The sequence below is a fragment of the Hylobates moloch genome, unplaced genomic scaffold, assembly GCF_009828535.3.
Source record: "Hylobates moloch isolate HMO894 unplaced genomic scaffold, HMol_V3 SCAFFOLD_16, whole genome shotgun sequence".
NCBI classification, from domain to species: Eukaryota; Metazoa; Chordata; class Mammalia; order Primates; family Hylobatidae; genus Hylobates; species Hylobates moloch.
This window is the reverse complement of record NW_026652291.1, coordinates 59,815,439-59,842,781: the sequence shown is the minus strand read 5'-3', so window position 1 is coordinate 59,842,781 and position 27,343 is coordinate 59,815,439. Positions and strand designations below refer to the sequence as shown.

Below are 27,343 nucleotides of genomic sequence, written 5' to 3'. Positions count from 1 at the left end.
GGCGTCAGAGGTTGCAGTGAGCCGAGATGGTGCCATTGCACTCCAGCCTGGCGACAGAGAGAGACTGCATCTAAAAAAAACAAAAAACAAAAAAACAACAAAAAAAACCCCCAAAAAACAGCTGGGCACCCACCTGTAGGCGTCCGCCACCAAGTCCCAGTTACTTGGGAGGCTGAGGCTGGAGGATTGCTTTAGCCCAGAAGATCAAGGGTGCAGTGAGCTCATGTTTTATCTAATATGTTTATCCAAATAGCCTCCTTCTGTTCTGTAAGTTTGTATTTATACAGTTACTTTTTTTTTTTTTTTTTTTGGGGACGGGTCCCCGCTCTTTCCCCGGGGGGGGGCGGAGGGGGGGGGTCTGCGTACTGCAAGCTCCGCCTCCCGGGTTCATGCCATTCTCCTCCCTCAGCCTCCAGAGTAGCTGGGACTACAGGCGCCTGCCACCGCGCCTGGCTAATTTTTTTTGTATTTTTAGAAGAGACGGGGTTCCACCGTGTTAGCCAGGATGGTCTCGATCTCCTGACCTCATGATCCGCCCGCCTTGGCCTCCCGAAGTGCTGGGATTACAGGCGTGAGCCGCCGCGCCCGGCCCCTACAGTTACTTTTGTACAAGTGCTTTGCTCTGGGAAATTAGGTGCCTTGTAATTGTGATTGATAATGATGACATTGGAGAAGGAACATAAGACGAGACAGAGGAAGCTGACTCTGGGTAGGCAATTCTACTTCATTTTGCAATTTCTTTTCCTTTTTGCATGCCTATGAGAACATTCTAAGATTGAAGAAGTTGTGGAGAGAAGAGTGAACTGTTTGGGAATTCTTTCGTTATCTCCCTTTTTAGGACAGTACAAAGAACAAATCACTGTCACCTCATGCAAGAAATGTGAGAACAGTGTCTACAAATCACTCAATACACTACTTTGCATATTATTTCCTTACTACTTACATAATTTATTGTGATATATTCTGCTTCTTTTCCCAGAGCTGTCAAATCTCTGCTATATCAGTACTGGCTAAATTAGGTGTTAAATGGTTGAGCTTCAAGATGGGCAAATCATGACTTCGGACTACATTCCTCCTTGCCTGGCGGCTGGGAAATTCCTTAAGCTCTGTGTGTTTCTATCAGACTGGTCTTGAAGGCGGTGGATCTCTGCAGAGCGCCAACGTTGGCTTAAAAAAACCCCAAAGCTAGATTGTCCAAAAGGTATATAAAAGGTAGTTGTATTATTTACAAGCCATCTTTTAGCCTTAAAAAGTGATGAAGCATTTCCAGTTCCCTTTTCTTGAACTAATTCAGCAACTCCCTTTTTTGTTAGGTCCGCGCTGCTGCTAAGACTTCAGATGAAAGATGCTCCGGGGACTCCGGTATCCTGGGCCCCCTGGGCCCGGACATTTTTGATTAAGCGCTGCCTCCTGGCGGCGGCTCTGCTGCCCGACGCCTTCCCAGCCTAATGGAGCCCACTTTCTTTGGTTTGGAATCTGGAAGCTGATGCAACAGCTCCCCCGAGGGGGCGGGGAGTCGGGAACCCGGGGTGGAAGAGACGGCCTTCGGGAGACCCCTCCTCCCGCTCCGAGCAGGCACATTCCTCGCCCCGCCTCCCGCCCCCGCCCCCCGCCCCCCCCCACAAGGGGCTTCCAGTCTGGGGGCACTACCCAGATTCAGCCAAGCATTTCGGGGCCGGAGGCAGTTGTGGCCAGGGTTGGGAGGGAGGGAAGAGGAAGCTGAGCGTTCATGGGGTGGAGGACCAGTCTCTAAGGGTATCCGCGGTCATTTTCATTTCCCCGCAGCAGTCCAGCTGTGCGAGAGCGAGGAGCGGACAGGGGAGCGGTTTGCGAGGTCTCGGTGCTTGGACCTTTGCGCCCTTCGCCTACACCCACCACAACCCCCTCTTCTAGCGCTTCCTAGAGTCGGGGGAAGGGCGGGGGCTGCTTGGCCAGGTGGAGGGAGCGGAAAGGACGCCTGTTGGGGGGAGGCCGTGGTCCCCCAAGGCAGAGCTCGGGAGGGCCCCCACAGCCAGACCTGGGCCTCGGGGGCGACCCTGTTCTTCAGAGGGGTAATGAAGGCGGACGGTGGCTGGGTCCGAGCTTGGGAAGGCGTTGTCCTAGGGTCGCAGACTGGGGGCCCAAAGGAAGGAGGGAAATAAAAGGGAAACAAACGGCAGGGGCCCGGAGAAAGCGAGGGTGGATTGGGGGGTGGGGATGGGAGAAAGGGACAAAGGTGAGTGAGGCCAGCAGGTTGGGCGGGGGCGGAGAGGGGGATGGGAACGGCCAAGGCATAGGCCAGCGAGGATCGCGGGCTAGGGGAGAGCTTTTCAGGGGTAGAGCAGCGGGCCAGCGCATGGTGGGGAGTTGAGTATATGCTTCGAAGTTCCGCTGTAGAGCCCACTTGCATATGCGTGAACCTGAGCGTTCGCCTCCCTCGGCCTTTTCCTCCTCTGCCCTTCACCCTTTCGCGGCCGTAACACTTAGCTCTCGCCATCTCCACGCCGCACCCAGACCGGTCACCTGAGCCTGGGTGTGAGGTAGAGCAGACAAGAATTTCCTGGATCCTGGGAAAGAGTGTTAGATGATAGGCTTTTTGTTTTGCTTTGCTTTTCCCATTAATGAAACAAAAGTCCGTTTCAAATCATTCTAGGCCTCCCAGTAAAACTGTGAAAGCCATACTTTCTTCTTTGCCTTTAATGCATTACTGTCAAAAAGAGTACCTCCAGGTACTCCTTGCTTAGGAGCCAGAGCGGCAGCCAAACAGGAGGGCCTGGAGAGCAAATTCAAGGACATGCCCAGAAGCCTAGCCACCTGGGAAATCAAATAAATAACATAGTTCATTCATTCATTTATGAACCCAGCAAACATTTGTTAACTGTCTATGTGAGCCCTGCACTGCGGGGATACAGTGGTGAACAAAGCTCTTGTGACACTTACATTCTAGTGGGGGTGGTGACAGCAAACAAATGACACTGGGAATGGACAATATCACTGGGAAGCACGTTCCAGGCAGGGAGAACAGGAATTGCAAAAGCTGTGAGGCGGGAGCATGCTTGCTGTGTGGCCACCTCAGGGAAGCCAGTGAAGCTGGAGTGGAGTGAGGAAGACAGCAGGGAGGCCCGTGCAGACAAGGACAGCTTCTCTCTTCCTAGGACTTCCCTCACAACTTGGACCTGACCCCAGAGTGCAATTAAGGGCCCGGCAAGTTGGGTAGCAGGCTGAGAGTGTCTGAAGGACACTAAATTATCTTTGGAATAATTCAGGTATTTGGTGCCAGTGTACTATGATTTCTGTGTCTTGGTGAAATATGAGTTGGCTTTCATCCAGTGACATAGACTTATTGACAACTCCTTACCTGGACTGCTTGTGTCTGGAGTAATTTTGCAACAGACAGGTGCAAATTGCAGGGTGTAGCCCTGGGGCCAGCCAGCTGACAGTTGCTTAAAGGCATTAGTCATAGTTGTAATTCCAAAAATTCATGATGCACTGTGAAGTGCTGCTCCCTGAGGGCAAGAGATTTATACTATTATCTACATTTTAAGTGGTTTACTATGCTTACCGAGAAGTTGTTTGCTTCAGAAGATTGCATGTGATGAAGATATGTAATAATTTCTTTTTTCTTTTTTTTTTTTTTTGACTGGAGTGCTCACTGCAACCTCCGCCTCCTGGGTTCAAGCGATTCTCCTGCCTCAGCCTCTCAAGTAGCTGGGATTACAGGCGCCCGTCACCACACCTGGCTAATTTTTGTACATTTAGTAGAGACGGGGTTTCACTATGTTGGCCAGACTGGTCTCGAACTCCTGACCTTGTGATCTACCCGCCTCGGCCTCCCAAAGTGCTGGGATTACAGGCGTGAGCCACCGAGCCCGGCTGATGTGTAATAATTTCTAATTTTGAATATAAAGAGGCTTACACAATTTGTATTCCAGGAAAATTGGTATTTCTCCCACCTCTGCTAAGTAAACATTCGACAGATGTTTAAATAAAACTGGTTTGAAGGGATGCCAACTCATTAGTCTGCCCAGGGTGCCACGGCCCAGTTGGCTCTTACCTGGCGACACACATCGATGTCACCTGAACCAATTAGAGATCTCAGCTGTGAGTGAGCTTGCTTGGTGTCTAAATGTGTGCTTGGCTGTCCCCCTATAAGTGGTCTTCCTTGGCTTGCATTACCTCCCCTTGGCTTGCTTTAGGGGCTGAAATGGCACTGACACTCTGGAGATGGGACTGCAGAGTTTCCTTCCCCGACCATGGGATCATATCCACTCTGCAGGACTAAGGATAGCACATGAGTGGGAGATGAGTAGGAAATGGGATGAGTGGAGTTGCAAGAGGCATCAGAGGTCACTGTCAATGGAGGGGAAAGCTTAAGTGCTCAGTAAATGTAGGGCAACAAGGAAGAAGGGGGTGGGGCTGAGGTGGGGAGGAGAAGGATCTGAGACTCAGGTATTTGGTGCCAGTGTAGTAGAGAAGGTGCCTGGAGGCTGGCAGGCATTGAGGTCCTCTGGGTCTGACCAGGCAGTCCCAGTTCCAGCCCGTCCCCTGGCCCCTCCCCGCTGCCGGCCAGAGTCACACATGTGTTTTCCTGTTTTCCATTTCAGTCCCCGTTACCCTCTGCTTTTTCTGCTCCTCAGAGTCAACAGCTGCTGCAGCGTGAGCCATACCCTTGGTTCTCCTAACTAGCACCTTCCCCTCTCCCCTGACTCAGCTGGTAGCCCCTCCTCCCCGCACCTGCCCAAAGGTCACTGGACAGGTAAGAGGTGGGAGAGGAGGGACAATGGGCGACAGGGGAAGTGCAGGAGGAGGATGGAGTCCTAAAAATCGGCTGAATGGAGACCCAAGCGCCTCCTGTTTCTTGATCCCAGCCCTGTCCCTCCCTGGGCTGAACCTTCTGCCCAGAGACTTCAGCCCTTCCTTAATGGAAGCCCTGGCCACAGGAGTAAACAATTTCTTTTTTGTTTCACTTTTTTTTTTTTTTTTTTTTAAAGAGACTGTCTTAGCCACAGTGCAATATAGAAAAACAAACAGAGAACTGGGGAGGGAGGAGCTGAGCTTCTAGCTTGGAGTGATGGGGAAATCTAGTCATACCAGAGTGTATCTGTTTTCTGTTTCTGTTGTTAGGGGAGGCAGCACAGACTGATTGGAGCCAGGAAGGCAGGACATGGGGTCTCTGGGAGAGAAAGTGTGTTCTTACAGTAGTTCCCTGAGCTTGGCTGAGGAGCCAAGACCCCGAATTATGTGCTAGTTCCTGGAGGAAGTGTGTTTTGGTGTTGCCATTCGAGGGTGAGGTTAGGGTGAGGGGCTCCATTGGCTGTTCTGCCCGGCACTGCATACTGGAGGCCCTGCTGCCAGTTTCTGAATCAAATTTCTTCCACAGGCTATAGGATGAGTGTGTTGTCCTGTAATCTTCACGGGGTGTTGAGAGATGAATGCATCTCAGACAGGGAAAGGCAACAAGGGCTGCTGTTATCTTACGGGGTTTCTCATGTAAAACCTGGGGTGGGCTGGGCGTGGTGGCTCACACCTTTAATCCCAGGCTTTGGAAGGCTGAGGTGGGAGGATCACGAGGTCAGGAGTTCGAGACCAGCCTGGCCAACATGGTGAAACCCCATCTCTACTAAAAATACAAAAATTAGCTGGGCATGGTGGCAGGCGCCTGTAATCCCAGCTACTCGGGAGGCTGAGGTAGGAGAACCCAGGAGGCGGAGGTTGCAGTAAGCAGAGATTGCGCCACTGCACTCCAGCCTGGGGACAAAGCAAAACTCCGTCTCAGGGAAAAAAACCCCCAAAACCCAAAAACCAAAAAAAAAAAAACCTGGGGTAGGAGAGCCCCTTTGGGAGAGCCTAGGGGTGTTGCTGGTCCCAGGCTGCCTGAATGATGGGGCTGCCTGAATGGTGGAAGCATTACCCTAAGACCCAGGGTCTCAGGGAGAAATGTGAGCTGCCAAAGATGGTGCCTTCTTGTCCAGGGTGCTAGGTAGTGGTTGAGAAAAGAGGGGGGCTTCATGTTCTCTATGCATGGCAGCCTCCCTTGCCTGGTGTGCATGGGCAGACTGAAGTAGGTTAGAGTCCATTAGCACTTCCTGGTGCTACCACTAGGGCGTGCTGTTTGCTGGACTGTGGGTTTTACCCCCAGCAGATTTCTGCCTCGAAATTCCATGGATAGGACTTCACTTTTCAGATGCTACCAGTCAGGAATGAAACCCTGTACACTTCTCTCTCCATTCCCCCTCACAGTTTTCCCTTCCTTTGTCCCTCCTTCCTTCCTTTCTTTTACGTCATATTAGGACACATGCCCACTCCTTGGTGCCAGTGAATTTGGTCTTAAAAGGGCAGGCATGATGATGTGTTTGTGTTTTTTTTTGTTTGCTTTAGAAGTGGGCACCCTAGCAATAGCAGCACTGCCAAGAGTACTTGTAATCACCTCTTATCCCTGCAAAGAATGAGAAAGGGGAGGGGCAGCCAGGAAGGAGATTAACAAACTTTGTTGGAGCCTTTCGTCTAGGCTATAGACTGAAGGATGACAGAGGCTTTCTTTCTTTTTAATCTAGTCTGCTTACATCTTTCCCCAGGTAATTCATGTAGAAAATTCCTGTCCAAAAGCAAGGTCTAAGGTGGCACCGGTGGCTCACGCCTGTAATCCCATCACTTTGGGAGGCAGAAGCAGGTGGATCAGTTGAGGCAAGGAGTTCAAGACCGGCCTGGCCAACATGGCGAAACGTCGTCCCTACTAAAAATACAAAAATTAGGCCGGGCACGATGGCTCATGCCTGTAATCCTAGCACTTTGGGAGGCCGAGGTGTGCGGATTGCCTGAGTTTAGGAGTTTAAGACCATCCTGGTCAATATGGTGAAACCCCGACTCTACTAAAAACACAAAAGATTAGCTGGGTGTGGTGGTGTGCACCTGTAATCCCAGCTACTTGGGAGGCTGAAGCAGGAGAATTGCTTGAACCCAGGAGGTGGAGGTTGCAGTGAGCTGAGATTGCACCACTGCACTCCAGCCTGGGCGACACAGCAAGTGTCTGTCTCAAAATAAATAAAATAAAATAAAATAAAATAAAATAAAATAAAATAAAATAAAATAAAATACCAAAATAAAAACACAAACATTAGCCAGGTGTTATCCTAGTTACTCAGGAGGCTGATGCATGAGAATTGCTTGAACCAGGAGGCGGTGGAGGTTGCAGTGAGTCAAGATCGTGCCACTGCACTCCAGCCTGGGTGACAGAGTGAGACTCTGTCTCAAAAAAAAAAAAAAAAAAAAAAAGTAAAAAATAAAAGGAAGGCCTAGAGACTAAGGCAGGCCAGGGGGATGGGGAGATGGAGAGATTAAGAGTGTATGAGCTCTGGTGGTTCCATGAGATAGTGTGCTTAAGTCCTTAGCAGTGTGTCTGGCCCAGTAAGTGCTCAATAAGTGATAGCAATTATTATTACAGGAGCATTTTGGAGAAAAGGAGAGTCTCCTCCAGAAGGATTTCAGACCATTGTGAGCCTGTCTTGGGAGAAGCATAATCTCTGGGAACGCTCACACCAGAATCGTCCTCCTAGGTTAAACTAAAAGTTTAAAGAGCTAGAATGGGAGGATGTATGGTAGAGATGTCTCCCAGAGATATTTAGATCTCATTCTCTGGTTGTAGAATAACCAAAGAGGGTTAGAACAGAAATGAGAAGAAACAGACAGCTGGATTTCAAAATGGATAGGGTCTATTTCTATTGGTAAAAGAGACTCAGAATACCAGATTTAAAGTAAATAATAAAGATAGCATAAACTATGTGATTTCCAAAAAATGCTCTGCTTCTTCTGCCTGTTCTGGGCCTGTCTGTCCAACAGAATTCAGTGAAATCTGATTTCCTCATATTCTTTTTAAATTTTTTTTTTGAGACGGAGTCTTGCTGTGTTGCCCAGGCTGGAGTGCAGCGGCCTCATCTCGGCTCACTGCAAGCTCCGCCTCCCAGGTTCGTGCCATTCTCCTCATTCTCCTGCCTCAGCCTCCCGAGTAGCTGGGACTACAGGCATCTGCCACCATGCCTGGCTAATTTTTATTTTTTTGTATTTTTAGTAGAGACGGGGTTTCACCGTGTTAGCCTGGATGGTCTTGATCTCCTGACCTTGTGATCCGCCTGCCTTGGCCTCCCAAAGTGCTGGGATTACAGGCGTGAGCCACCGCGCCCGGCCTGATTTCTTCATATTTTTTAGGGAAGTGGAGTAAACTTATATTTGAGGAAGGTGTTTATAGGAATTTATGCTTATCCCAAAGATCTTGGTATGTTTTGTCAAGAATGAAAAGGCACATGGGTGTGGTGGGGATGCAGTCAGATATTTGATCTCTTGACTGTGTTTCTTTTGAAGTAGTCTGAGGCTCAGACTTTGGGGCAGTGGCCCAGGCTTGGAAGCAACCCCCCAGTCTCTCTTTGCATGGGGAAGTGTGCAGAGTTCTCTTAGAACGCCCAGTCACATGGTGTAGAGACTGCACTTACATTTCCTGTAATCTCAGCATGGGAACAAGCCTTTGTGTCACACTGTGCAACCTTCCTCCCTTTCTTAAATGCTTGGGGTGAGAGAGAAGAGAGTCTAGGGTGGGGCATGGAGGACAGAGAGAGAGAGAGTGCTGTCTATTCCTTTCTGGCTACTGTCCTGTCCTCAGCTAACTTGCTCTGGGACAGTTTCCCCAGGGCTACAGATACTGCACCCAGCTGACTGTCCTTTCTTCTGGGCCCCTGGTCCCAGAGCAGAGCTGACAAAGGAGATTCCTGAGAGAGCACCTTCTTATCACAGAAAGTGCTGAGCCAAGAGCTCCTAGCTGCCCCTTTTGCAGATGTGAAGGGCCAGTGAACCTTGGACCCAGATGGTTGCTTAATACTCCTTTCCCCCTCCCTCACTCCTTCCTTTGCGGGCTGCCTCTCCTCCTCCACCCTTCTTGCTTAAATCCATAGGCATTTGTCTGGCCTTCCCTTTTACTGCTGGCTGGGAAGGAGGAGCATCAGACCACAGATCCTGGAAGGCACTTCTCTCCCTGACTGCTGCTGGCACTGCCGTGAGAACCTGCTTATATCCAGGACCAAGGAGTGAGTGTGCGTTCCACCCTCTTCTCATCTCCACTCACCTTGTTAACCCTCCTCTTTGCTGCTGTGCAGTGTCTAATCGCTTCTTCTCCCCAGTGCCTCTCACCCTAATATCTCTCCACCTAATATCTCGGCTCGGCTCACTGCAACCTCAGCCTCCCGGATTCAAGCGCTTCTCTTTCCTCAGCCTCTTAAGTAGCTGGGATTACAGGCACCTGCCACCATGCCTGGCTAATTTTTTTTTTTTTTTTTTGAGTTGGAGTTTTGCTCTTGTTGCCCAGGCTGGAGTGCAATGGCGAGATCTCAGCTCACCACAACCTCCGCCTCCCGGGTTCAAGTGATTCTCCTGCCTCAGCCTCCCAAGTAGCTGGGATTACAGGCATGCACCACCACACCCAGCTAATTTTGTATTTTTAGTAGAGACGGGGTTTCTCCATGTTGGTCAGGCTGGTCTCAAACTCCCGACCTCAGGTTATCCGCTCACCTCGGCCTCCCAAAGTGCTGGGATTACAGGCGTGAGCCACCTTGCCCGGCCTCCAACTTGAATTTTTAAGAGAAGGCACTCTTGACTAACCTCTCCTATTTTCCTCTCAGCTGTTTCCTGCTCGGTGTTTTCCAGCATGTGCTGCCTGGCTGCAGCTGTCTCCCCGCCTTGGCTCGGGGTGGTATCTCTCCAGCAGCAACTCTGGGTTAGGGAGTGGCCATCAGCTGCCTCCAATCATCTCTCGGTTTTGTTGTACATTGGATCGCCCTTCTCTCATTCATACTTTTTTGGGTGATTCAACGATGCTGATGTGAGGGATCTGATAGCAGGAGGCTTGGAATACCAGAGAGTGGGAAAGGAAAAGCAAGGAAAAGAGAATAGCCTGTCTTCTTTCAGGGTGATGTGGGTCTACTTGGGCTTTGCCAGGGCTGAAGACTCCAGCTAAGGGTTAATGGATGCTCTTTGGGCAGGAGGATGGTTGTGGGTTTCCAGCAGATTTCTGAAGCCTTTAGGTTTGACAGATGTAGAGTCCTTGGGGAAAAGAGCAGTGTCATGAGGCGCTCCCACAGATTAGTTGCTGGTAAGGTCGGTTCCTAATGTTGTATCTCAGCACAGGTGATCCCTGAAGCTGAAATTGGAGGGAAGACGGGTTTTGGATAAGGCTGAAAACTCGGGGTCAAGCCATTATAGTTATTTTCTGGGAGCCGCCACACTGCCCCTATGCCTGTCTTGTATTATAGCAGGCTCAGAGAGAACCAACATTTAGTGTTTTGTTTTTGATTTTGTTTGTTTTTTTTTTTTTTTGAGACAGAGTTTTGCTCTTGTTGCCCAGGCTGGAGTGCAATGGCCCGATCTTGGCTTACCGCAACTTCCGCCTCCCGGGTTCAAGTGATTCTCCTGCCTCAGCCTCCCAAGCAGCTGGGATTACAGGCATGTGCCACCACGCATGGCTAATTTTTGTATTTTTAGTAGAGACTGGGTTTCTAAATGTTGGTGAGGCTGGTCTCGAACTCCAGACTTTAGGTGATCTGCCTGCCTTGGCCTCCCAAAGTGCTGGGATTACAGACGTGAGCCACCGTGCCCCGCCCAAGATTTAGTGAGTTGGGTGGGCAGCAATATCCTAATGATGAGAGACAGATCCTTTCTCTCTGAGTGCCTTCTCTTAAAAATTCAAGTTGGAGGCCGGGCAAGGTGGCTCATGCCTGTAATCCCAGCACTTTGGGAGGCCGAGGTGAGCGGATAACCTGAGGTCGGGAGTTTGAGACCAGCCTGACCAACATGGAGAAACCCCGTCTCTACTAAAAATACAAAATTAGCTGGGTGTGGTGGTGCATGCCTGTAATCCCAGCTACTCGGGAGGCTGAGGCAGGAGAATCACTCGAACCCGGGAGGCGGAGGTTGCAGTGAGCTGAGATCTCACTATTGCACTCCAGCCTGGGCAACAAGAGCAAAACTCCAACTCAAAAAAAAAAAAAAAAAATTAGCCAGGCATGGTGGCAGGTGCCTATAATCCCAGCTACTTGAGAGGCTGAGGCAAGAGAAGCGCTTGAATCCCGGAGGCTGAGGTTGTAGTGAGCCGAGCCGAGATTGCACCACTGCACTCCAGCCTGGGCTACAGAGCAAGACTCTGTCAATAAATAAATAAATAAATATTCAAGTTGGGGTTGTTTTGATGAGTGAGCTGGAGAAAAGGTTATTTGGAGGTCTCCGCTGTGGTTGGTGAGCTGCCCATATTACCCTGTGTTGGACGCGGGTAGAGGTTCTATGTAATTGCCAAGCATGTAATATATAGCATCATCTTTCTTCCTTAAAGGGCAATGCCAGGAAGCTGGTGAAGGGTTTCCTCTCCTCCACCATGGTTGACAGCACTGAGTATGAAGTGGCCTCCCAGCCTGAGGTGGAAACCTCCCCTTTGGGTGATGGGGCCAGCCCAGGGCCGGAGCAGGTAAAGCTGAAGAAGGAGATCTCACTGCTTAACGGCGTGTGCCTGATTGTGGGGAACATGATCGGTTCGGGCATCTTTGTTTCCCCCAAGGGTGTGCTCATATACAGTGCCTCCTTTGGTCTCTCTCTGGTCATCTGGGCTGTCGGGGGCCTCTTCTCCGTCTTTGGGGCCCTTTGTTATGCGGAACTGGGCACCACCATTAAGAAATCTGGGGCCAGCTATGCCTATATCCTGGAGGCCTTTGGAGGATTCCTTGCTTTCATCAGACTCTGGACCTCCCTGCTCATCATTGAGCCCACCAGCCAGGCCATCATTGCCATCACCTTTGCCAACTACATGGTACAGCCTCTCTTCCCGAGCTGCTTCGCCCCTTATGCTGCCAGCCGCCTGCTGGCTGCTGCCTGTATCTGTAAGTGGGGCTGGGGCAGGAGGTGGTGGGTGGAGGGCTGGACAGAGGCTGGGATGTGAGTGCAGTCTGGGAGTAAGAAGGAGATAGAAAGGAATGTCTCTGACAACATATATATATAGTTAATGTATGCTTTGTGTGAAAATTCAAACAGTACCACAGTGTAACGCAAAAACACTCACCTTTTCCCCAGCTTCTCATGGTAAGCACTATTAGCAGTTTGCATATTCTTCCTGATTTTTTTTTTTTTTTTTAAAGAGGCAGGTACTTTGCTCTGTCACCCAGACTGGAGTGCAGTGGTGTGATTATACCTCACTTCAGCCTCGAACTTCTAGGCTCAAGCTATCCTCCTGCCTCAGCCTCCTAGGTAGCAGGGACCACAGGCACACTGATTTTTTTTTTCTTGTTCCTTCAAGAGATGTAGTTTTGGCAGGGTTTGGTGGCTCACGCCTGTAATCCCAGCACTTTGGGGGCTGAAGTGGGCAGATCACCTTAGGTCAGGAGTTCGAGACTAGCCTGGGCAACATGGTGAAACCCCATCTCCACTAAAAATACAAAAATAAGCTGGGTGTGGTGGCAGGCGCCTGTAATCCCAGCTACTCAGGAGGCTGAGGCAGGAGAATCACTTGAACCCAGGAGGCAGAGGTTGCGGTGAGCCAAGATTGCACCACTGCACTCCAGCCTGGACAACAGAGTGAGACTCCATCTCAAAAAAAAAAAAAAAGAGGTGTAGTTTTGTTCTTTTACAAAAATGAGACCATACTAGTCTACATGTAATTCTACAGTGTGCTTTTCCTCTAGCATTATCAGTGACATTCTTTTCTACTTACAGATCCACTTTTTAAAAAATGCTTCATATTATTTCATGTTAATTTTAAGGATGCGTAGTAGTTTATTTATCTAGCTAGTCCTCTGTTAATGGCCATGTACGTTGGTTTCAGTTTCTCAGTCTTACAGATAATGCTCCAGTGGATATCCTTTTGCAGCTGCAGGAGTATTTCTGTAGGCTAGATTCTTCCTTTTTTTTTTTTTTTTTTTGAGATAGAGTCACTCTGTCGCCCAGGCTTGAGTGGCGCAATCTCGGCTCACTGCAACCTCCATCTTCTGGGTTCAAGTGATTCTCCTGCCTCAGCCTCCCTAGTAGCTGGGATTACAGGCATGTGCCACCATGCCTAGCTAATTTTTTTGTATTTTTGGTGGAGACGGGGTTTCACTGTGTTGGCCAGGCTGGACTTAAACTCCTGCCTTGGCTTCCCAAAGTATTGGGATCACAGGCGTGAGCCACTGCACCCGGCCTCTGTGGGCTAGATTTTTAATACTGTCATTTCAGTCCACCTTGGCTTTTTCTCCATCTCATAAATAAAACATTATTTAAATCTGTACATTCAGTAATGCCACTGGAGGTGCTGAGATGATGATTCTCCATAGCCCCATCCCTCAGATGCCTCTATTCTTGAAAAATGCCCTTCCAACCTGGGAGAGCCTAGGACCTTAGAGATGCCTTCCACCCCGCAACTGTGAAGAAGCTTAGACATTCTGTCAGTTTGAGGGGCAGCTGCTCTAGCAGTTGGGGCACAGGAATTTTGCACCAGGTGCAATTGCTCATTGGCTCACCGCTCTCCAATCAGTTTGTGTCCTTTTTTCTTTCAATTTCTGTATTGCCCCATTCGCTCCTCAACTTCCTTTCCAGCTTCCCTGATTTTACTGTTGTGTAGAGAACTGGCTGTCTTCTGTGGGGTCCTTCTGTGTTTTGTGTATCCTTGTGTCTGGCCTGGACTCATCTCTGCATATGGGATGTTTGTCATACATGGCAACAGTCAGGGAGGGGTGGAAGGCACTGCTTTGTGTTGCAAGAAGGGGGTTTTCACTGAGGTTTTTTTTTTTTCGAGATGGAGTTTCACTCTTGTTGCCGAGGCTGGAGTGCAATCCTGGCTCACCACAATCTCCGCCTCCCAGGTTCAAGTGATTCTCCTGCCTCAGCCTCTCAAGTAGCTGGGATTACAGGCATGTGCCACCATGCCCGGCTAATTTTTGTATTTTTATTAGAGACAGGGTTTCTCCATGTTGGTTGGGCTGGTCTTGAACTCCCGACCTCGGGTGATCTGCCTGCCTTGGCCTCCCAAAGTGCTGGGATTACAGGCATGAGCCACCATGCCCGGCCTTCACTGAGGTCTTAAATGTGATCTGTGATTTCTCTTGCATTACTTGCAGATGATCTGGTAGGTTGCTTACTGGCAAAACTAATTTTAGGATCTATTGGTCTTGGAGCACCCTCAAATGTGGGCATATGGTTAATTATATCATGTGCAGAGAAGGATCATTTCATCTAAGTAATATTTCTAAGATGACTGCATTCCTTTAAAATACCAGAATTCTATTTTTTTTTTTTTTTTTTTTTGAGATGGAGTTTCGCTCTTGTTGCCCAGGCTGGAATGCAATGGCGCAATCTTGGCTCACTGCAACCTCTGCCTCCCAGGTTCAAGTGATTCTCCTGCCTCAGCCTCCCGAGTAGCTGGGATTACAGGCATGCTACCATGCCCGGCTAATTTTGTATTTTTAGTAGAGACGGGGTTTCTCCATGTTGGTCAGGCTGGTCTCGAACTCCCGACCTCAGGTAATCCGCCCACCTCGGCCTCCCAAAGTGCTGGGATTACAGGGCATGGGCCACCTTCCCGGCCTTAGAATTCTATTATTTTAACTATCTTTGTCTGTGTCATTTCTGACAGCTCTTGTTCTTCGATTGTGGCATTGTGCCTACCTCTGCCAGTCAACCCTTTTTAATTTTCTGCTGCTGCTTCTTTTTTTTTTTTTTTCTGAGACAGAGTTTCACTCTTGTTGCCCAGGCTGCAGTGCAATGGTGCAATCTCAGCTCACTGCAACCTCCACCTCCCGGGTTCCAGCAATTCTCTTGCCTCAGCCTCCCAAGGAGCTGGGATTACAGGTGCCCGCCACCACGCCAAGCTAACTTTTTGTATTTTTAGAAGAGATGAGATTTCATAGCCACTGCACCTGGCCAATTTTTTGCTTCTAATTTGGGTATAGAGACATACATGTTCAAACCCTCATTCACCCATGTACACATTCATGTGCCTGTACATCCTTGTAAGAATGCATGCAAAGGCCGGGTGCAGTGGCTCACGCCTGTAATCCCAGCACTTTGGGAAGCTAAGGCGGGCGGATCATGAAATCCCCTCTCTACTAAAAATACAAAAAAGGCCGGGCATGGTGGCTCACGCCTGTAATCCCAGCACTTTGGGAGGCCGAGATGGGTGGATCACGAGGTCAAGAGATCAAGATCATCCTGGCCAACATGGTGAAACCCCGTCTCTACTAAAAACGCAAAAAAATTAGCTGGGCGTGGTAGTGTGTGCCTATAGTCCCGGCTACTCGAGAGGCTGAGGCAGGAGTATCGCTTGAACCCGGGAGGCAGAGGTTGCAGTGAGCAGAGATCGCGCCATTGCACGCCAGCCTGGGTGACAGAGTGAGACTCTGTCTCAAAAAAAAGAAAAAAGCTGGGCGTGGTGGTGGGCGCCTATAATCCCAGCTACTGGGGAGGCTGACACAGGAGGAATGCTTGAACCCGGGAAGCAGAGGTTGCAGTGAGCCGAGACCATGCTACTGTACTCCAGCCTGGGCCACAGAGCGAGACTCTGTCTCAAAAGACAAAACAAAACAAAACAAAAAGAATACATGCAAAGTAGCCGCAGTTATGGTTCGTATGCAGAGCTCTTCAGTGAGTAAAACGCATAGAGTTTTGTGCACATGTGTGTGACACACATTTGAGATTTCTCTGATAGAGTGAAAGGTGCACACCACTTGTGCACATACTTGTGTTTGAGGTTGGGCTCAATAGCTATGCGACCTTGAGGCAGGTGCACTGACTGTTTAATTCCAGGCTGTTGTGAGAATGGAATGAAATTCAGTGAAAACCATAAATTATGACTCAAATTTAAGGTATTGATTATGTTTAAAATTGCTATCTTTCTTGGCCACTTATAGTCCTGTTCCTCTTCCTGCTTCTTGGCTTCATCTGAGTAGTTATGGTGAGATAAATGAGATATTACTGCATAGCCAATATCTGGACTTTGTTCTATCTTTAATAACTTCAGAGGAACATAGAGATCTAAAGAAGGTTCAGAAGGGCAACCAAGACTAAGAATTTAGTGACATATGATTCATGGGTTTATTCCTTCAGCCACTGTTTTGGTTTTGTTTTTAAATTTTTTTTATAGAGATGGGGTCTTGCTATGTTGCCCAGGCTGGTCTCAAACTCCTGGGCTCAAGTAATCTGCCTGCCTTGGCCTCCCAAAGTGCTAGGATTATGGGTGTGAGCCACTGTGCCTGGCCTTCAGGCACTGTTTAATAAGCACCTGAAACAAGTCAGATGCTGGGACCTATGAAGACACTCTGATTAGCCTAAGTGAGAACTTAGGCAGAATCTTCAGATTTAGCAAGAGAAGGGCTTTAATTTAGAGCTTTCATACATTCCCTCCCTTAGAAAAAATTTAATTAGGGCATGCTATGTGTGTGCTAGATATTTTACTTAGTGCTGAAAAACAAAGAAGAATGATGTCTGGCCCTTGCCATTCAATAATTTATAGTCCAGAAAGGAGACAGACATGTTAACAAATAATTGTCATGCAATATAATTTGTGCACTGATGGAGGGGCAACTCTTTTTTTTTTTGAGACGAAGATTCACTCTTGTCGCCCAGGCTGGCGTGCAGTGATGTGATCTCGCCTCACTCACGCAACCTCCGTGTCCCAAGTTAAGCGATTCTCCTGCCCCAGCCTCCTGAGCATCTGGGATTACAGGCGTGCACCACCACGCCTGGCTAATTTTTGTGTTTTTAGTAGAGATGGGGTTTCACCATGTTGGCCAGGCTGGTCTTGAACTCCTAATCTCAGGTGAACTGCCCGCCTCAGCCTCCCAAAGTGCTGGGACTACAGGCATGAGCTACCACGCCCGATCTAAATGGGACAACTTTATTTTTGTAGGGGAGGAGAGCTTAGGAAGGTATCACAGAGAACATGGTGTCTGAGCTGAATTTTGAAAATAAATATAGCTGTCTCCTGCGACCTTTCACACAGGAGACTGTATGTGCAAAGGTGTGGAGGTGCAAGGCACAGAATATGCAGAGAATTCCGGTCGTTGGTATGGTTGGAATGTGGGGTGGGAGAAGGGCGAGGAGATAGCCCTGGGGGAGATGGGTTTTATAATCAGGTTGGACTTTATCTAAAAGATAAGGGGAAGCTATTGTTTATTTTTATATTTTTAGAGATGGGGGTTCTTGCTCTGTCGCCCAGGCAGGAGTGCAGTGGTGCAGTCATAGCTCACGGTGGCCTCCAACTCCTGGCCTCAAGTGATCCTCCTACCTCCTGGGTAGCTAGGATCACAGGTGGGAGCTACAAAGCTACACAGCTACTGATTTTAAGCAGGGGTATGGGGACTAGTGAAATAATCAGACTTAGTTAAAAGGAGAACTCTGGTGGCCACATGGAGAATGTTTTTGGAAAGAGCAAGAGACAGAAGGTGGGGAGACTGGTTTAGGGAGCTGAAACCTGAATCCATGTGAAGGGTGATGAATATCTGCACTGTGGAGTGGCCTTAGGAACAGAGATGAGGGTATGAATAAAGAAATAGTTGGCCGGGCGCGGTGGCTCACGCCTGTAATCCCAGCACTTTGGGAGGCCGAGGCTGGTGGATCTCAAGGTCAGGAGATCGAGACCATCCTGGCTAACACAGTGACCCCATCTGTACTAAAAATACAAAAAAAATTAGCCGGACGTGGTGGCGGGCGCCTGTAGTCCCAGCTACTCGGGAGGCTGAGGCAGGAGAATGGTGTGAACCCAGGAGGCGGAGCTTGCAGTGAGCCGAGATCGCACCACTGCACTCTAGCCTGGGCGACAGAGCGAGACTCCGTCTCAAAAAAAGAAAAAAGAAATAGTTTACAGTGGACTTTCAAGGACCTTTTGCTGGGGTTCGGGGAGCTCTCACAGGTAAAGCCCTGCCTCCAGCCTTGCCCATAGGTTTCCACCCCAGTATGTTGTTCCCATTTTAAAATCCTCCAGTGGCTCCTCATATGCTTTAGGATAAAATCTAAATCCCTAGGAAGGTGTGCCTTGTGCTTTCACCGCTTTGGCCTTCTCATATCCCATAATCCTTCATGCACACCCCATTACTCATATATTCTAGGTATGGGGAATGTGGAAGGTCTCAGAGTTCATGAAGCTAGAGGTTTGAGCTTGGACAGGTGTGGGCGATGGGGCTGCCATCTAAAATAGGGAAGGTGGGCTCAGTGTGAGGTAGGCAGGGCATCCGAGTCTTCTGCCGGGCTGGTTATGTGGCCCTTCCATGAGCAGTGCCTTCTTTGGGTGTCATGACACAGAATTGGGTCATTTTCCCAGCAGTTGAGTCACGCTTACCTAAAAAAAGATGTTGATATGGTGAAACCCCGTCTCTACTAAAACACAAAAAATTAGCTGGCGTGGTGGCGGGCGCCTGTAATCCCAGCTACTTGGGAGGCTGAGGCAGGAGAATTGCTTGAACCTGGGAGGCGGAGGTTGCAGTGAGCCGAGATTGCACCATTGCACTCCAGCCTGGGTGACAGAGCGAGACTCCGTCTCAAAAAAAAAAAAAAAAAAAAAAGAGATTGATGTGTGAATGTTAATGCCAGTTTACTGATGTATGTACAGTTTTTTTTTTTTTTTTGAGACACAGTCTCGCTATGTCGGGAGGCGGAGGTTGCAGTGAGCCGAGATCCCAAGTTCAAGCGATTCTCCTGCCTCAGCCTCCCAAGTAGCTGGGATTACAGGCTCCTGCCACCACACCCAGCTAATTTTTGTATTTTTAGTAGAGATAGGGATTTCACCTTGTTGGCTAGGATGGTCTCGATCTCCTGACCTCATGATCCGCCCGCCTCAGCCTCCCAAAGTGCTGGGATTACAGGCGTGAGCCACCGCACTCGGCCTTTGATGTATGTACAGTTCATTGACGAGCATACATGGATAATTTCTTTTTTTTAAATTTTTATTTATTTAATTTTTCTTCCACTTTTATTTTAAGTTCCAGGGCACATGTGCAGGATGTGCAGCTTTGTTACATAGGTAAACATGTGCCATGATTGTTTGCTGCACAGATCAACCCATCACCTGGGTATTAAGCCTAGCATCCATTAGCTATAATTCCTGATGCCCTCCCTCCACCAACCTCTACCGACAGGCCCCAGTGTGTGTTGTTCTTTCCCCGCATTTGTCCACGTGTTCTCATCGTTCAGCTCCCACTTTGAAGTGAGAACATTTGATGTCTGGTTTTCTGTTCCTACATTAGTTTGCTGAGGATAATGGCTTCCAGTTTCATCCATGTCCCTGCAAAGGACATGATCTCATTCCTTTTTATGGCTGCATACTATTCCATGGTATATATGTACCACATTTTCTTACTTGCCGTACCTTTCTTTTTCTTTTGAGACTAAGTCTTGCTCTGTCGCCTAGGCTGGAATGCAGTGGTATGATCTTGGCTAACTGCAACCTCTGCCTCCTTGTTTCGATTGACTCTCTGCCTCAGCCTTCTGAGTAGCTGGGATTACAGGCGCCCACCACCACACCTGGCTAATTTTTGTATTTTTAGTAGAGATGGAGTTTCACCATCATGGCCAGGCTGGTCTTGAACTCCTGACCTCACGGTCCACCTGCCTCGGCCTCCCAAAGTGCTGGGATTACAGGCATGAGCCACTGCGCCTGGCCAGGCATTCCTTTTTCTGTGCAACCTTGCCAGCATCTGTTGTTTCTTGCCTTTTTTTTTTTTTTTTTTTGAGACGAAGTTTCACTCTTGTTGCCCAGACTGGAGTGCAATGGCAAAATCTCGGCTCAACGCAACCTCCGCCTCCCAAGTTCAAGGAATTCGCCTGCCTTAGCCTCCTGAGTAGCTGGGATAACAGGCGTATGCCCCCGTGCCCGGCAATTTTGTACGTGGCTAATTTTGTGTTGTTAGAGATGGGGTTTCTCCATATTGGTCAGGCTGGTCTTGAACTCCTGACCTCAGGTGATCCGCCTGCCTCAGCCTCCCAAAGTGCTGGGATTACAGATGTGAGCCACCATGCCTGGCTGTTTCTTGACTTTTTAATAATTGCCATTCTGACTGATGTGAGATGGTATCTCATTGTGGTTTTGATTTGCATTTCTCTAATGATCAGTGATGTTGAGCTTTTCTTCATGTTTGTTGGCCGCATGAATGTCCTCTTTTGAGAAGTGTTTATTCATGTCCTTTGCTCACTTTTTAATAGGATTGTTTGTTTCTTTCTTGTAAATTTGTTTAAATTCCTTGTAGACTCTTGTTATTAGACCTTTATCAGATGGATAGATTGCAAAAATTTTCTCCCATTCTGTAGAGGTTGTCTCTTCCCTCTGATGATAATTTATTTTGCTGTGCAGAAGCTCTTTAGTTTAATAAGATCCCATTTGTCAATTTTTGCTTTTGTGGCAATTGCTTTTGGTATTTTTGCCATGAAATCTTTGCCCGTGCCTGTGTCCTGAATGGTATTGCTATAAAACCCTAGATTTTTTTCTAGGGTTTTTTATAGTTTTGGGTTTTATATTTAAGTCTTGAATCCATCTTGAGTTAATTTTTGTATGAGATATAAGGAAGGGGTCCAGTTTCAATTTTCTGCATATGGCTAGGCAGTTCTCACAGCGCCATTTATTAAATAGGGAATCCTTTCCCACATGAGTAATTTCTAATGACCAGAAGGTGTGTGTTCACTACCAAGGCATCCCCTCCCTGGTACCCTAGTAACCGGGAAACCAATCTAGTAATCAGGAAGTTGCTTGCAGGGTATGGAATTGGAACAAAAGAAGAAAGTTTGAATAATTTGAGAAATTTTTTCTGAACGTGTTGGTTTCTATAAAGAGTGGAGCTGAAAGGTGGAGCCCCTGCCTGCAGGGAATGAACAGTGTCATGGGGAAGCGAGGCAAACATAGTCACTTAAACATGTATATGTGGCAAGTGCTTGCAGGGGTGGAGAGTGGCTTGTTCAGGGGATGATGTCTGCATCAACACTGAAGGATGAAAGGAGTCAGGCTGGGCTGAAGCACCCACATTTCTACCGTGGCCTATGTGGCCCTACTCCACCTGACTTCTTTGATTCACCTTGGACTTCTTGCCCTCACTTTGTCTGCTCCAGCTACACTGGCCTTCTTGCCTCTCCTGCATTTTCCTGGCACATACATGTCTCAGGGATTTTGTATTTGTTTCTTCTGCAAGGAAGGCACGTCTCCAGATGCCTGCAGAGCTTATTCCCTTACTCCATTCACCTCTTTGCAAAAATAGTACCTTACTAGAGACCTATCCTATCTAAAATGGTCACTCTCAGTTCCCCATCCTGTTTTCTTTTTTCTTTTTTTTGAGATGGTGTCTTGCTCTGTCGCCGAGGCTGGAGTGCAATGGCATGATCTCGGCTCACTGCAACCTCCGCCTCCTGGGTTCAAGTGATTCTCCTTCCTCAGCCTCTGCGTAGATGGGATTACAGGCGCCTGCCACTATGCCTGGCTAATTTTGGTATTTTTAGCAGAGACAGGGTTTCACCATGTTAGTCAGGCTGGTCTCAAACTCCTGACCTCAGGCGATCTGCCCGCCTTGGTCTCCCAAGGTGCTGGGATTACAGGCGTGAGCCACCGTGCCTGGTCTCTTTTTCTTTATAACAGTGTTCAACACATCATTTACTTGTCTCTCTTTCCCTCTAGAATATAAACATATGTGAATAAGGATTTTGTTTTACTCACTGCTGAATCACCAGCACGTAGAACAGTGCCTGGTATCTGCTAGGTGCTCAATAATTATATGTTGAATGAAGAAGGGGACAGAATGTTTTAGGCACAGGGAAAGCCAATGTAAAGGCACAAGATGAAAAAAATGTATGGGGTGTGGGGGGTGCATGGGGGATTGTGGGATATGAGGGGACCAAGATGGGCAAGGGGCTAGAATGCAAGGTGTATCTTTGTAGGGGTTTAGAATTTATTCAAAGCATATGAGGAGCCATTAAAGGACTTTAAACAGGGGAGTGATATAGCTGGGGTGGAACTTAGGGGACAAGGCTGGAGGCAGAGACACTATTAGGAAGCTCTTGTAGCAATCCAGGCAGGAAATGACAAAAACCTGAACTAGGGTGGTGGCAGTTGGGGTGGACAAGGAAGGATAGATCTGAGCACAATTTAGAAGGTATAATCAATACAACCAATGAGACCTATTAAGATGTCAAGTATAAGGGAGAGGGAAGTGTCAAGGAAAACATCCACCATCTTGTTAGTTTTGTGCCAGAAGAGCTGTGCCTATCTATGATCCACTGTATCCCCAGCAAGGAAGCAGAGAAGCTTGATAAATATTCTTTTTTTTTTTTTTTGGTTGTTGTTGTTGTTGTTTTGAGACAGAGTCTTGCTCTGTCACCCAGGCTGGAGTACAGTAGCAAGATCTTGGCTCACTGCAACCTCTACCTCCTGGGTTCAAGGGATTCTCCTGCCTCAGCGTCCTGAGTAGCCGGGACTACAGGTGCACGTCACCACGCCTGGCTAATTTTTGTATTTTTAGTACAGATGAGGTTTCACCATGTTGGCCAGGCTGGTCTCAAACTCCTGAACTCAAGTGATCTGCCTGCCTCGGCCTCCCAAAGTGCTGGGATTACAGGTGTGAGCCACCTACGGTGCCCAGCCCTTGATAAATATTCTTTGAATGAAGAGATGAAGTTTTTGGTTTAGACAATTTGTAGGCAGTGATATCATTTACTGTGAGGAGGAGGATGGGGGCATGTTGAATTTGGAATTTATTTGTAGCATAGTAGGCGGATATGCCCTTTGGAATTTAGGAAAGAGATAGGGTTGGAGATTAAGCATTCAACAAGTATTTGTGAAGAGCTTGCCACGTTCCCTGCACTGTCACTGTCTTTTTGGAGCACTTTATGTGTGTGCGTGTGTGTGTGTGACTGCATGCATGGGTGCATGCCAGGGTCAGGATGGGCAACCCGATACAGGGATTTTTGTTTTGTTTTGTTTTATTTTTTTGAGGCGGAGTCTCGCTCTGTCACCAGGCTGGAGTGCAGTGGCACGATCTCAGCTCACTGCAACCTCTGCTTCCCGGGTTCAAGAGATTCTCCCACCTCCTCCCGAGTAGCTGGGACTACAGGCTTGCACCACCATGCTCAGCTAATTTTTGTACTTTTTAGACGGGGTTTCACCATGTTGTCCAGGATGGTCTTGATCTCTTGACCTCGTGATCTGCCTGCCTCGGCCTCCCAAAGTGCTGGGATTATAGGCATGAGCCACCGTGCCTGGCCTCCAATACAGGGTTTTAATGGATTGTGATGGTGTTGTGATTTGTAAGGTAGAACAAGGCGCAGGAGGAGACCAGTCCTAACTTAGGCATTTAGAAACCATTCCTGTAGAAGTTTGAGCTGATACCTGAATGGCGAAGAAGAATTAATCAAGCGTAGAAGAGGAGTGTTCCAAGCAGCAAGAACAGAATGTATAAAAACCTAAATGCAAGAAGTGCTCCTTTCAGGCACTGAAAGGAGTTCAAGGTGGGCTGCAGTGTTGAATTTCAGGAAGGAAAGGTTGAGAGTTGGCTTGCAGAGGTAAATAGAGGTCAAGGCATAGGTTGTTCAAAGCTTTATAAGCTGTGCTAGTTATTATTGTGCTATAACAAATAGTCTAAAACGTAGTGTCTTAAAACAATAGTCATTTTATTTATGATTTCTGTGGCTTAGGAATTTGGGAAGGGCTTAGTGGGACAGTTCTACGTCAGGGTCCCTCATGTGGTTGCAGTCAGATGGTGACAGGAGCTGGAAAAAAGGTTGCTGAGGAAGTTGCAGACTATCTGGGCTTCTTTTTCTTTCTTTTTTTGTTTTTTTGAGATGGAGTCTTGCTCCGGTTGTGCAGGCTGGAGTGCAGTGGCATGATCTCGGCTCACTGCAACCTCCACCTCTCAGAGTCAAGCAAGTCTCCTTCCTCAGCCTCCTGAGTAGCTGGGATTACAGGCGTGCCCCACCACACCCGGCTAATTTTTATATTTTTAGTAGAGACAGGGTTTTGCCATGCTGGCCAGGTTAGTCTTGAACTCCTGACCTCAGGTGATCTACCTGCCTTGGCCTCCCAAAGTGTTAGGATTACAGGTGTGAGCCACCGCACCCGGCCTTCTTTATCAAATTGTGTCAGAGTCTTTCCATGTGGTCTTTCCATATGGACTGTGTTGAGCTTTCTCACAGCATGGTGACTTGTGGGCAGTCAGACTGCTTATGCAGGCAGCTGAAAGCTTCCAGAATGAGTGTTCTAGCAACCCAAGTGGAAGTTGTATTGCCTTTTATGACCTAGTCTCTGAAGTTGCATGGTGTCAATTCTGTCATACTCTATAGGTAGAGGCATTCACAGAAGACCATCCAGTTTCGAGAAGAGGGGTACAGACCCTGCCTCTTGATGGGTAGAGTGTCAAAGTCACACTGTAAGAAAGGAATATGGGATGGGAGATTTTGAGGCATATTTGAAAACTGTAATCTATTGCACCAACTATATTAAGGAGTTTGGTGGGCTTCTAAGGCAATGAAAAAACTCTTAAGGCCTTTAAAAGTAGAAGAGTGGCATTTGTGATTTAGATTTTAGAATTTGTGAGTTTAAGAAAGATTAGTGTTTCTATGTAGGATTGAAAGCTGGGAGACAGGTGGGAAGCTGCTGCTATGATCCTAGTGAGAAATGATGGTGGCTTGGACTAGAGTCATGTTTTGGGGATGGGGAGACGTAAGACTTGGACTATGAGTAGATATGAGTGGAAGTTGTTGATGACAATAACATGCCCAGGTCTTTGGCTTGCATAAATGGGTGGATGGTGATGCCAGTTACTTGTATGGGGAACACTGAAGGTGCAGTAGGTTTGGGAGAAATTGATGGAATCAGTTTTGGACATGTTGAGTTTGATGTGCCTGATAGTGTCCAGTAGGTGGTTGAATATTCATATATATCTGGAATCATGACAGTTGGGCTGGTAATATACTTTTGGGAGTCATCATTGTATACATGGTTATTGAAACCATAGGAAGAGGCTGGGGCGGTGGCTCACACCTGTAATCCCAACACCTTGGGAGGCTGAGGTGGGCTGATCACTTGAGGCCAGGAGTTCGAGACCAGCCTGGCCAACATGGCGAAACCCTGTCTCTACTAAAAATACAAAAACTAGCCGGGCATGGTGGTGTGCGCCTGTAGTCCCAGCTACTCTGGAGGCTGAGGCAGGAGAATTGCTTGAACCCTGGAGGCAGAGGTTGCAGTGAGCCGAGATAGCGCCACTGCACTCCATCTTGGGTGACAGAGCAAGATTCTGTCTCAAAAAAAAAAAAAGAAAAAAAAGAAAAAAAAGAAAAAGAAACCACAGGAACAGATGAGATGACCTTGGGACAAGATGTAGAAAGGGAGGACAAAAGGGCTTAGAAGCATGCTGAGGAATACCCACATTTGAGGGATAGGTATTTTGCGAAAAGATGGAGAAGGAGCATCTAGAGAGATAGGTGGAAAACTGGAAGATGGTGAGTGGAAGGGAGTGAATTGAGAAGGAATGAATGACTAACTGTGTCCAGTCTACTGAGAGGTCAAGCTAGGTAAAGATTGAGTATAGTTGATTGGATTTATTGATATGAAGGTCACTGGTGGCTTTTCATGTGGGCTTTCTCCTAAGGCAATGAAATTTCAGGGCAGTGAGGGTGAAATCAGGTTTCAGAAATATCATTTATTCACCCAGCAAAATGTATTAAGTGTTACTGTGTGTCTAGTTCAGGACTATGCCCATGGGTACAAGGATAACTGTTATCTACTCTCTGCCCTCACACAGCTCTCGTGGGTGGGAGAGACATACGTACACTGTTCTAACGCAGTGTAGTTAATGTGGGGAGGTAAGAGCACAGAGCAAGGGCAGCATACCAGAGGTGGCAGGTTTACACTCAAAAATAGCCTTTCTGGAGGAGCTCTTAAGTTTAAAATAAGGAATAAAATGTCATTTGGAATTGGCAACTCAGAGGGTCAAAGGAGAACTTTTGCAGGGTGAAAGAGGAAGGAGTTGCAACATCTCAGACTGCGTTGTAGAGACCCAGGAACGGGAAGGAATGTAGACATGCTCTTCAGATGAATGATTCTGAAAGCACGGAGGGTGGTTGTTAGAGGAAAGGACCAAAGTTGAGGGACGATTTTACGAAAAAGAGTTAAGCCTGCCTTAGGTTGGTTGAGGTATGTTTCTGGGAAAGTTGGATGAAATATCTCTACCCTACAATGATGCCTTCTCCATGGCTGTAATGATTGGGTGCCCTGAGTCAGACTTCTTTTTCTTGAACAGTGTAGGGGATACCCTTATCCCTTTGGGAGGCACTGGTGCATGGTGGTGAAGAGCATGGAATCAGGCAGGATTCACTCAATCCTAGGTCAAATTTATTAGCCTGTTTCCTCTTGTTCTCCTTCTCCTTCTCCTTTTCCTCCTTCTCCTTCTTCTTCTTCTTCTTTTTTTTGACGGAGTTTCACTCTTGTTGCCCAGTCTGGAGTGCAATGGCGTACTCTCAGTTTACTGCAACCTCCGCCTCCTGGGTTCAAGTGATTCTCCTGCCTCAGCCTCCCGGGTAGCTGGGATTACAGGCGCCCACCACTATGCCCGGCTAATTTTTTGTATTTTTAGTAGAGATGGGGTTTCACCATGTTGGCCAGGCTGGTCCGAAACTCCTGACCTCAGGCGATCTACCTGCCTTGGCCTCTCAAATTGCTGGGATTACAGGCATGAGCCACTGTGCCCAGCCCTCAGTTTTCTCTTCTATAGAATGGGGGCCCTACCTCATAGAAATGTGATCTATATTTCTACCATATTTTCATCTTTTTCTATTCAAACCATGATAGTTTCCAAAGAGCAAACACAGAGTCTCTGCTCCTGCCAGTTGTTTGAAGTCTTTTGGCAGGCATAGTCTACCTTTAGAGCTGTTGAACTACAGCTCTCAGATAGTCTGGTATTACTGATAGACCTTGAAATCATTTACTGGTTATTGCTTAAGTAGGTTTTTTATATGGGTGGTTGACTTCATTCATTGCTGATTTCATTGTCAGGGTAATAAGGTTTTGCCCTCTCTGTCAGGAATATTGCTTCCCCTGCCCCACTCCAGCACCAGCCTCCATGCACTCAGTCCAGATAACAGTGATCCTGGTGCCTGCCTGCACCCCATTCACTCCTCCAGTGACGTGTGGGTGGGTAGGTTGCCTCTCAGTGACTTTCATAGCACCTGATTCTTGTAATTGTCAATGTCCACTTTTGAGTGAAGGCTGGAGACTGGATCTTAATCTCAGAGCCTGCACAGGGCCTGGAACACAGTGGGTACTCAATATAAGTTTAATGAATGAATGAATGAGTGAGTGAGTGAAGGAATTCTGAGTTTTGAAGGAGCCTCACTGTCCTGTCTAGGG

General features: G+C 47.8%; 1 protein-coding gene across 8 annotated transcripts in view; it reads left to right on the top strand.

Moving 5' to 3' along the window:
- SLC7A7 (solute carrier family 7 member 7) overlaps positions 1–27,343 on the top strand; it is a 54,638-nt gene that overhangs the window by 5,850 nt on the left and 21,445 nt on the right. For 4 of the 8 annotated variants that reach the window (XM_058429623.1, XM_058429626.1, XM_058429628.1 and 1 more), the window contains exons 2-6: positions 980–1,212; positions 1,314–1,362; positions 8,182–8,248; positions 8,919–9,050; positions 11,345–11,885. In XM_058429623.1, the coding sequence (XP_058285606.1) occupies positions 11,387–11,885 (499 nt within the window). In that variant the 5' untranslated portion in view covers positions 980–1,212; positions 1,314–1,362; positions 8,182–8,248; positions 8,919–9,050; positions 11,345–11,386. Of the gene's footprint in view, positions 1–642; positions 710–979; positions 1,213–1,313; positions 1,363–6,706; positions 6,782–8,181; positions 8,249–8,918; positions 9,057–11,344; positions 11,886–27,343 lie in introns of those variants that run through there. The other 4 variants (XM_058429627.1, XM_058429625.1, XM_058429624.1 and 1 more) reach the window with 4 other exon arrangements.